The 11,123-nt window shown below is 38.7% G+C and overlaps 1 protein-coding gene across 4 annotated transcripts; it reads left to right on the top strand.

The window, feature by feature from the left end:
• The first annotated feature begins 230 nt into the window (after positions 1 to 230).
• On the top strand, positions 231 to 10,608 carry tomm40 (translocase of outer mitochondrial membrane 40 homolog (yeast)). 4 transcript variants are annotated; one of them, XM_086311244.1, is made up of 9 exons: positions 231 to 381; positions 1,069 to 1,304; positions 1,433 to 1,593; positions 6,084 to 6,185; positions 6,305 to 6,410; positions 7,252 to 7,374; positions 7,531 to 7,607; positions 8,535 to 8,637; positions 10,105 to 10,608. In XM_086311244.1, exons 2-9 carry the CDS (start codon positions 1,088 to 1,090, stop codon positions 10,242 to 10,244), a joined length of 1,029 nt encoding a protein of 342 aa, XP_086167370.1. In that variant the 5' UTR covers positions 231 to 381; positions 1,069 to 1,087; the 3' UTR covers positions 10,245 to 10,608. The 4 variants fall into 4 exon arrangements, with proteins under 4 accessions (XP_086167370.1, XP_086167369.1, XP_086167371.1 ...); XM_086311243.1 differs by having other exon boundaries at positions 243 to 385; XM_086311245.1 differs by having other exon boundaries at positions 247 to 389.
• The last annotated feature ends 515 nt before the right edge of the window (positions 10,609 to 11,123 follow it).

The raw sequence follows: 11,123 nt of genomic DNA, 5'->3' as shown, positions 1-11,123 counted from the left end.
TTAGAACCTGTTTGAATAACCCTGTCCACTGGGAGATGATCCCATTCTTTTTGAAAAATACACAAAACCCGTATTCTCATATTAGTATAATTAATATATTTTTGTTCCTCGCATATAATTGTGTAAACACTCCTGTTCGCTCCATACCCTTGGAATGTCTTTCAGTGAAAGGCCGAATTATGCGAATGTTCAGTAAATGAATCTAATGATACGTCACTACAAAAGGGTTGTCCTAGCTTCAGCCAATTGTTGCCGGCATGAGATGCACATGAGCCAATGCACAGACGAGTCTGGTAATGGGCGGATCCTTGTCAACTACGGTCACTGACGTTGTCGTGAACTTTACCGGTGTTGAACTACCCCTGGACCCAAACCGTCACCGTAAGTAGGTAAACCGCAGAAAGGAAGGGGGTGTTTTGTCATTTGGGGGCAGGGGGGGTATTTCATGGCGTTACTCTGTCTTGCGTCGTAAATCTAGTTACCGCTCTATTCACATATGGGCGAATAGATCTCGTGGTCAATTCCACATGGCTACCTAGCCAGCCAGTTAGCTAACCAACCTCTGCTAGCTCGCTTTAGCATTCATAGGTTAAATGCTGCTAGTGAATAGTTTTGTCAGCTGGTGGCTTAAATCCATATGTGGCTTAACTAACAAATAACCAACTGCAGTACAACATGTCTTACTATCAGGTTATACTGTTTTTATTGTATTTAAAATCTCGAGAGTCTAACTAAATTGGGCCTTAGCTGAAACCAACATGCTGCACCAATGCTTCAATGAGGGTAGCGGTGTTGATGGTCTTGTGAGCAAATGCTTTAAGAGCTCCGTGTTACTAAAGGGCTTACAGATATACTGTATGAAGCATGAGTAACAGATCTCTGAGCAGAATATGCGCGTGTATGTATTTGTGTATTTACCTCACAGGATATGCAGTTCATGTTCAAATTTACTTTTTGACCATTTCTACAAGATCAGTTTAACAGTTTGTAATCTGAATGCAAATATGCAGCTTTTATTGCTGTTTTGAAACAATAATGTATTTATACACTGCCTGTCTCTCTCAATAGGCTGTTACCATCTAAAACTATGGGCAGTGTGTTGGCTGCCGCCTCCCCCAGTCCAGCCCCAGCTGTAGCTGGAAGTGGACAAGGGGTGCCAGGCTTGGTGTCGGTCCCTCCTGGGTTCACTATGCCCTCAGTGTCTTCCGTCCCTCCAGCAGCTGGATCTGACCAGCCGACGGCAGATGCACAAGCCTCTCTCCCAAATCCAGGATCATATGACGAATGCCACCGCAAATGTAAAGGTCTGGAAATGAGGCGCTCTCTCTGCATTTCTTCATTTGTTTTTCAACTTTTGCATCATAATTATGCTGTTGTATCATTGCATCAAGTGTCATTGTTAAGCCGTGTTGTTCTCCCTGCTTTGTTTCAGAGGTGTTTCCACTTCAGATGGAAGGGGTGCGGTTAGTGGTCAACAAAGGCTTGAGTAACCACTTCCAGGTCAGCCATACTGTTACCCTCAGCACCCTGGGTGATTCTGGTTATCGATTTGGTGCTACCTATGTAGGCAGTAAACAGACTGGGCCAGCAGAGGTAATGCTCTCTTTTTTTCTTTTTTCTTTGCCTTTGCCTTAACATACTACTGATGTGATTCTGACCGTTGTGTGTAAATCTTTGTAATGTTTACAGAATTGAATGTTAATTCCATAAATACATCAACATTTCATTTAAAATGCATGAATATTATTGAGGTCGCGGTTATTTGTCACGAATAATCATTAGAACAAAATTGTCCTTTTTTTCTTTTTTTTGCACTGTCATGTAAATGTAGCATAGCTTTTATATTCATGTTGCCTTACATTCCTTATGTACAATGCTTTGCAAAAAATAAGTCACCTAGATTCAGTGCATCTTTTAGAAGAAAAATAGAAAACTTACCAAAGTGTAAGATAAAATCAAAACAAACAGGACACTCTTTGTATTTGTATATTGTGCTAAATTCCTGTTAATTAAATCTTTTTAAAGTGTTTATTCACCTCTTTGAGGTGAAATATATTGTCTTGTGTCATTCAAACATTTGAATTTGAACTAAATAAAGTTGTGTCCAAACTACAGGATAAAAAACAAACACAAAAAAACAAACTAAAGTGGCCATCCCTGAGTGTAGCCAAATGAAAATAAAAGGTAGGATTATGCAGGAAACGACCTACTGTTTTAGTATTATTTTAGTATTGCTTAATGCTTAAGGGTTAACACATCTTTGTCCAGTATTTTGACTATTTTCCTAAAGCCTTCATTAATCACTGTGTTTACTGGATGAATATATCTTTGGTAAAACGTGTTGGCAATTTCACTATGTCTTCATGAGCTGGGTGGATAAACTGTACATGCTTGATTTTCTGGACACCTGACCTGCTATTGGAGGATTTCAATAAGAAACAATTGCATTGTTTACGTTGCCTTTATGCAATCATCTTACTACAGTTAGCTGTGTGACTTTGCCACACAGACGTGAGTCTGCTATACTTTTTGCACATTGTTTGTTCTTGGTTTACGTCACTTGTTTTAAATGCACAGTATTTTATAAACCAACGGATGATAATCTGCTTTGAGAAACAAGTTCCACACCTTCTGTTGTACCAGATGTTTGACTTTTTAATCTAGTGATACTTGTTCAGATGACATCCAATACATTTTATGGTGCAGGTAACAGCTGTTATTTGGCATATGCAGGGGACTTCATCAGGGGGTAATTTTAGAGAGCGATTTATTTGATTTTGTTTTGTGTTTGATTGGCAGAACACATTTTTAATATCACTTGATCATGTTCATTTATTTGGTCGAAGTCAAACTCGTGATCACCATTAATAGTGTATCTCTACTTCAGTGTGAATCTTCACATAAATGTCTAATAAGCCATAATGGATGATTAGTGATATTTTATATCCATCTTCTTCTTTCTATCCGGGGGCTGGTTTACGGGGACAGCAGCTCCCACAGGGAAGCCCAGAAATCAATCTCTCCAGCTACCTCGTCCTGCTTGTCCAGGGGAACACCAAGGCGTTCCCAGGCCAGCTGACAGATATAATCACTCCAGTGTGTCCTGGGTCTGCCCAGGGGCCTCCTCCCGGTGGGACATGCCCAGAACACCTTGCCCAGGAGGCATCCTTGTCAGATGCTCGAACCACCTCTACGGGCTCCTATCAATGCGGAGGAGCAGCGGCTCTACTCTGAGCCCCTCCTGGATGGCTGAGCTTCTCACCCTATCTGTAAGGGAGAAGCTAGCCACGCTTAAGAGGAAGCTCATTTCTGCCGCTTGTATCCGCGATCTTGTTCTTTCGGTCACTTCTTTCGGTCACTACCCAGAGCTTATGACCATAGGTAAAGGTAGGGACGTAGATCGACTTTGCTTTTATCCTCGCCTCGCTCTTTACCACGTCTTACCGGTACAGTGTCCGCATCACTGCAGCCGTAGCACCAATCTGTCTGTCGATCTCCTGCTTTCTTCTCCTGTCACTCGTGAACAAGACCCTGAGATACTTAAAGTCCTCCACTTGAGGCAGGAACTCGTCCCTGACTCAGAGTGGTCACTCCATCCTTTTCCGGCTGAGGACCATTGCGTCAGATTTGGCAGTGCTGATTCTTATTCCCACCGCTTCACACTAGGCTGCAAACCGTTCCAGTGTGAGCTGGAGGCCATCACCCAATGAAGCAAACAGAACCACATCGTCCATGAAAAGCAGAGATAAGATTCTGAGACCACCCAAGTGAAGGCCTTCTGCTACTTGGCTATGCCTAAAAATTCTATCCATAAAATATTCTATTCTACTCATAGGGGTCTTGTGAATTGCTCTTTGTCCGGTGTCTCACCCAGGACCAATTTTCCATGGGAGACCCTACCAGGGGGCAAAAGCCCCTGGACAACACAGCTCCTGGGATCCCTGGGATTGCATTTTATATGCAAACAGTAAAAGATCTTGTCTGTCACTGTGACTTGAGTGATCTGTGCATAATCTTTTTTTTTTTTATCAATTTCTTTTGAAAAAATTACAATATATGTTGAATGCATGTGGAAACTAACTGTAGACGTTCACATACAGTAGAGCAATAGCAATATTATATGCATCAGAAATTCATCTAGAGCACCAAAATGTGGCCACCTAACCTAAAAACTAACTTGTTGATTTGGATTATTGAGCCAAAGTAGTAGAGGTGGGAATCACCATACATCCCACGATACGATATTATCACAATACTTAACGCACGATACGATATTATTGCAATTTTTAAAATATTTTGCGATATTCAGATTCTGTACATAAAGGTAAACTTTATCAATATTCATTTTATCTAATATCAAAGTCTCACACTCAGTCTTTCTCTCATTTCAGTCAGTTTTATTGTTGACAAACTGAATGGTTTGTATTACAGTCTAGTCCAACTTAACTGAATGCAACCATCTGGTACAATTATAGCTATTCTGAACTATGCAATTTATGAAAACTATGCAGCCCATTCAGCAACTGAAGAATTTGAAAGTAAATTAAAATAAAATAATATTTTATTTTAACATTAAATAAAAAAGTTTTAAACTTAATTAAAATAAAGCATGTCTTAAATTAAAATAAGTAAACTGTCATGTTTATTGCTGCCAAAAAACAAGTTAAACACATTTGGACAGTGAAGGAATGTCAGGATCCTTGCTCAGAAAAAGGATCAACATGCTCTGAAGTCAGAGTTCCAGTCCACAAAAACTTTTTTTGTAGCAAAATATCGATTTCTGCTGTCCCTGTATCGATACATTATTAGCAAACAAAATATCACAATACTACACAGTATCGATTTTCCCCCCCACCCCTACAAAGTAGTGTCACCTTAAATGCCTGTCTCAAAAATTTAGGGGACCTCATGATAGTTCACTAATTTAGTGGGATGCTGAGATATGCTACAATGAGGCTTACAGTGACATTCATAAATATCTTGAGTATAGTTGTGGATATTGACATCAAAAACAACCGGCTATAATACACTGAATGTTTCAAGACCATTAGGAAATGTTGGTCTGTGAACGTGATAGGTCTTTTTATGGAATTTAGGGTCCTGTGTAATTGTAAAGCATCAGCCACTTATGTGAAATCTGTATTTTTGTCGTGCAAAACAATTGGACAAAACAAAACTGAAAAACATAATTTTGGAGCATTATGGAAGCTGTTTAAACACCAGATGTATTCCAGACCATTAAAGCCTGACCTGTGGTTGACAAAAACAATTGAATATAGTGATGACAAAAATCATTATTGTGTGTGCTATATTATATTATTAATAACCAATGCCACTCCTGAAACATACAAAGTGTGCCTAAATTAAAGATAACTCAACTTTATTATGGTGTTAATTGTGTGCATTTCCCCCCATTTAGAGTTTGTCTCTAAAGCCTCTTTTCCATTAGTACCTACCTGGCTCGACTAACTTCAACTTGGATCGACTGTTTTTTCATTACAATTCAGTACTACCTAACATGCGTGGTTGTCGTCATAGCAACACGTCCAAGCGTCCCGCAGAGTAATTAACATGACACGAACGCTACGAAAAAGGTGGACGTTGTGGCAAGAATATACCTTTTGCTCAGTCTGTGCCTTTTCTTCGGTCTCAGGGATCACCGTATTGTTTTTTGTAGCCATTTTTCTTATTGGTGGATTTCAAAAATGGTGTTAATGATATGCCTTCATGACTCATCGAGTGACGCTACTGACCAGCCAATCAGTGGCATGCAGGCTGACGACGTCACATTTTAGTACTTGATCGAAAAGTACCTGATACCAAGTACTTTTACTAAATGGAAAAACCAATTGAAGTTGATCCCAGTAGGTACTAATGGAAAAGGGGCTTAAATGACATTATTAGTGTGTTTGACATTTAGTGTATTATTAGAGTTCAAAACTTCAAAAACACCTGGTTGGATTGTTTTTCTTCACATTTTCACAGCCCCAGATTCTGTATTACCGGTATTGATGCTGACTGCCATTTTATACAGCTGTTGACATAGTTTTGAAAAGCTGACAGTGAAGTGGTATTCTCTCTAGTCATTCCCAGTGATGGTTGGAGATATGGACAACACCGGCAGTCTGAATGCGCAGGTCATCCACCATCTTACAACAGCTGTACGCTCCAAAATAGCCATACAGGTATGTAGACATGCAATAGCATGTAGATGTGATCCTTTAGAATTTTTATTAAGCGTTTCAGTGAATGTTTTGTTGTCCTTTCAGTATTTTATATTTTCTTTTTATTTATTTATTTTCAGACTCAGCAGCATAAGTTTGTGAACTGGCAGTGTGACATGGAGTATCGAGGAGAGGACTTCACATCTGCTGTGACGCTCGGAAATCCAGATGTACTTGTTGGATCTGGTATGATAAAGATTAGTTTGATCAGTTATCCTTTATTTATTGAAGAAAAAGTCACATTGAAATTAAAATCTCTTTTCCAAGAGAGACCTAGACAAAACTGTAGCAGAAGTTGCAACAAAAAAAGTAAAAAATGTGCTGCAAAATGAAATATAAAAATATTATTCTTAATAATGAATATGAAACCTGATGCATTTAGTTCAATAAACAAAGGTCCAAAAGGAAGATTTTTTTTTTTTTAATAGCAAAATAATAAATTGAGCGTCATTGGGCCTTTCATGCTTTCGTGTGTCAATAAAACACTTTCCAGATGTTCTTTCAGAACCACAGCTGATGTGACTGAATTTCAGCTTGCTGCTGAGTTGAATTGTGTGATGTCTGAGAAGCAAAGCATCAACCTAATAATCTAATAAACATTAATGGAAACCAGGGGGCGCCTGATGTCCATGAATGAGTGCTGCCTCACCTACAGAAAGTAATACATTGCTAGTTCAGTCTATGTGTCCAAACTGTGACTCCTGGAAGAAGTTCTCATTTCTTAGAATACTACTACTATACTCTGTCACGTATTCACAACCATTGATAATAAAACCCAACTCGACAGCAACAACAACACAAAAAAAAAACTAGTGAACTACACAGGAGGGATTATAACAGCTGTTAATGAAAAGCTAGGAGTGCTTATAGACTACAAACATCCTCTGTGGGCGCCAGTTTAGCTCAGTGCGTTGAGCAGGCAATCGCATGACATACGGCTTAGAAAATATAAAAAAGTGTACAACGGGAATGTGTCTTAAAAGAAAATATAATCTGTATTTGTAATAGATGCTTTTTACTGCTGCAGGCATTTTGGTGGCCCACTATCTTCAGTCTATTACTCCAGCACTGACTCTCGGTGGAGAGCTTGTGTATCACAGGAGACCAGGGGAGGAAGGAGCGGTCACCTCTCTCTTGGGCAGGTACACAGGTAAAATCGCTCTTTAAGATTCACATTCTGCACTGCAAGACTACGTTGTGCTAAAATTTATATATTTTATCATGAAGCTTTAAGGGTATGGTAAAATGTGAGCTATCTAAGAGATGGATTAGTAATTCTCCCCACCTTTTTTAAAAAACTCCACAGGTGAAAACTATGTTGCTACGTTGACTTTGGGAGGAGCAGGAGCTCATGCTACATACTATCACAAAGCCAATGATCAGGTATCTAACTTCAGTTAAATTGTGTTGCTATACTACTCAGGTCACACTACACTTGCATAAATCCTCACAGTGGATCTGAGGATTTCATCTTGGGCATGTGGAAGTTTGGCCTCCTGAGGCCATCACTGACACAATGCCAAACCTGTCATAATTTTGCGGGCAACATAACCACCTGTAACTGTCTTTAACAGTAATGGTTAAAATATTTTGTAGCTCAAATGAAAAAAACACAACAAAAAGATTCTCTTCTTTCATCCAGTGCATAGCCAAAGTCTAGAGAATCATGAGGGACGTTTACAAGAAAATCCCTGTAACTTGCAAATGTACTTTAGATAAGCAATGGCTTCTTTCTCCTGTGCACATAATACATTTTTACAATAAAAACAATAAGTCAAAAACACATGCAGCCAGAGAGATTGAGCAATTCACAACCATATATTAACATCAGAGACAATTTTGCTTCTGATGGTCAAAGATTATGAATGTTGGTAAAATTTTGCAAAGAGTGTTGATGAGACTCGATTGTGGGTTCGACTGCTGCACATTGGAGTCTGGATAAAGGAACAAATATACTGAGGGGTTTGTTTTTTTTTTTTTTTTTTTTTTTGCAAAAATCACAGGTGAAGTAAATCCTGTGTTGTTCTGTGTTGTCCTTAAAGTGACACATTTGGCGTGAACAGTTTGCAGTGTTGGGAATCCTAGCAAAACAGTGTTTTGGGGTTGTTTTGATTTTCTACTCCACATTCAGTGAAAACTGGCCTTAACTCTGATGTGAGTAACAACATCTAAATTCTGGAATATATTTTTTGCAAGTCTGCTGATTTTGGCTTTGAAAATACTTTGCACACGTGCAATGTGCATATGGGTACTTTAATATTGAATTAACAGACTTAATGTTACATGTACTTTAAATTTCTTCTTTCACAGTTGCAGGTAGGAGTTGAATTTGAAGCCAACACGAGGATGCAAGACACAACAACATCCTTTGGTTACCAGTTGGACCTCCCCAAAGCAAATTTGCTCTTTAAAGGTAAATACCGTACACAAGTTGTAACAATCAGTAAGAACTAGAGATGGACCGATCCGATATTACGTATCGGTATCGGTGCGATACTGACGTAAATTACCGGATTGGATATCGGACAGAAATAAAAAATGTAATTCGATCCATTAAATATCAAAAAAGCACCTCACAAAACTTGCGACATGGCCTAACTCGGCTCATAACCGTTGCACTTCGCAGCAGTATGCCTCACGTGATAGAGCAGCTGTGTGTATTTGGAGCCTCGCTACCAAACCGGCATTTCATCTCGAGGAAGTTATCCCTAAGAGAAGTAAAGCAAGTGTGTAAGTTCATCTCTTAATGTTTGTAAAGCATTCCTGCGTTAAGCTTAACAACCGATATATGGAGCGACTGCCTCTTCTCTCTCCTTCCCTCTCCTGCTGCTACTTCAATCGTGAAACTGCTTAATCATCAGCTGATCGGCTTTTCTGTCGCGAGTCCGTCTCTCTTCTTTGTTTTTGGCCCACTTTGCACGAGAAAGAGGAAACCAGCGGCTGAACAACAGTAGCACGTTTAAGCTTGATAAGCTGTTGTTAGAATTTATTTAATATTACTTTCAAGACCAGGATCTTTTTCTACAGCTGACGGCTGGTAACTGTGTAGGGGCGGATCTAGCAAAGTTTAGCCAGGGGGGCCGATAGGGCATGAACAGGGGGCACAAAGACATACTTTTCTTTCTTATTCTCACTTAAAATGTCTAGCTTTTAATAAATAATTATCTGAATCTTACACCCAAAGTTTTAATCTGATGTAAAATGTATAGAAGTCCATTACTGTATATAGTAACTGTTAAGTCTAATATACCCTAGTAAGCTATAGTACTTTTTCCTTTGGGAAAGTATCATCTGTGAATTCTGGAATTGTGTTGAAGAAAGATGTTGAATCTATTTAATTATTCTTGAAAAATAATTTATTTCTGTGCATTTTTTTTTTCACCCTACATCGAAATTAAAGTTGATTACGTCGATTAAGCATCATGAGGTGGAGGGGGGGGGGGGTGGTTCCCTATTTTTATTTTTTGCTGGGAGTTGGCAACCCTGTTAGTTAGGTTGCTTAATATTTCTGCTAAGTACTCTTTAAAATACCAGAATAGGGAGGATGGAGTAGGTTTAAGTTTATTAGATTGATCAGTATTGCTGAACTATGAAATATTTTGGGTGCAGTGTATTTTTTACATACAGGTATAACAGAATAGCTTTAGTGTTGTTGTTTATTTAAACTTGAGTATGAACTTATACAAAATGCAGCAAGATATTAAAAAAACAGTTTTATTGATTAAAAAACACTATTGGATTCATATCAGTATCGGCAGATATCCAAATGTATCGGACATAAAAAAGTGGTATCGTGCCATCTCTAGTAAGAACATTACCAAAAAAGGGGAAGCAAACATTTCCATTTCAAAATTCATCACTTCTATGTTCTCTTCTGCAGGATCAGTTGACAGTAACTGGGTGGTTGGAGCAACTCTTGAGAAAAAGCTCTTGCCGCTGCCTCTCACACTGGCCCTCGGGGCTTTCCTCAACCACCGTAAGAACAAATTCCAGTGTGGCTTTGGTGTCACGATTGGCTAGAGGTTCGGGGGCTGCTTGGAACCAGCCCACAGGCCACCGTTTGGACCGGCACAGAGACACACAGGAAACCTGGACTAAGTTTTAAAAATTGGATTGAGAGACTCTCTTATAACTGATTTTCTGAGGCAGACAGAGAGACAAAAATGACTCAAGGAGCCAGGACTGGCCAAGCCATGCCTACATACTGTAGCACAAATGTCTTTCCTTTATGGTGTGTTGGATGTACCCAGAGTCTAGAGAGATGTATATCAGAGGGGATCATGTGACGCATGACAACATGTGATGTGAAAATCAAAGTAAGTGGTGAGACATAATATATGGTGGTTATGTATAAATTGAAATAAATGTGATTACTTTTTGTACATTTGCCTGTGTCATTGTTTATAAAATACAACATGTATACCTGGATTATGTGTATCACATGAGCTGCAATACATTCATGAAAGGGATTCTTTGAGTCTGTGAGTGATATGCTGGGTTTACTTTAGTGAGTTGTTTCCATCCAGCTTAAAATAAATTTAGCAAAGCTATGGTTACATTTTTAGGCTGAAATCATATTTTTGTTGTTAACTTTAGACTTTAATGTTGGAATAATTGTTATGGAAAGAAGAATATTCAGTGATGAAACTACAGAGGATCCTACAGTTTTGTGAAAAAACAAAATGTTACTATTTGTGTATATTGCTGTATGATAAACTAGGCAAGAATTTCGAGTAGATTCACCATAAGCATATAACTGATTTTACATCATTGCTTTATGAAGTAATGCATGTTTTTTTTTAATACTTGAAAAAAAAACAGTCTTCGAATCTACAACTAATATTATAAGTTGTTTTCTAGAGTTCTTCACTTACACTAAAAAAAATTGCTATTTCCTGT

Source organism: Aulonocara sp. 'chitande type north' Nkhata Bay, linkage group LG11, assembly GCF_057382095.1.
Source record: "Aulonocara sp. 'chitande type north' Nkhata Bay isolate Kocher_YH1m ecotype deep benthic linkage group LG11, A_spYH_male_GT1.1, whole genome shotgun sequence".
Lineage (NCBI taxonomy): Eukaryota > Metazoa > Chordata > Actinopteri > Cichliformes > Cichlidae > Aulonocara > Aulonocara sp. 'chitande type north' Nkhata Bay.
The sequence above is the reverse complement of the archived record's forward strand: the minus strand, read 5'-3'. Positions and strand labels throughout refer to the sequence as shown.

Coding starts and splice junctions, on each gene's coding strand:
- tomm40 (XM_086311243.1), top strand. CDS start 297: ATGGGCGGATCCTTGTCAACTACGGTCACTGACGTTGTCGTGAACTTT. Junction 386..1,068: donor GACCCAAACCGTCACCGTAA/GTAGGTAAACCG, acceptor CTCTCTCAATAG/GCTGTTACCATCTAAAACTA. Junction 6,411..7,251: donor AGATGTACTTGTTGGATCTG/GTATGATAAAGA, acceptor TTACTGCTGCAG/GCATTTTGGTGGCCCACTAT.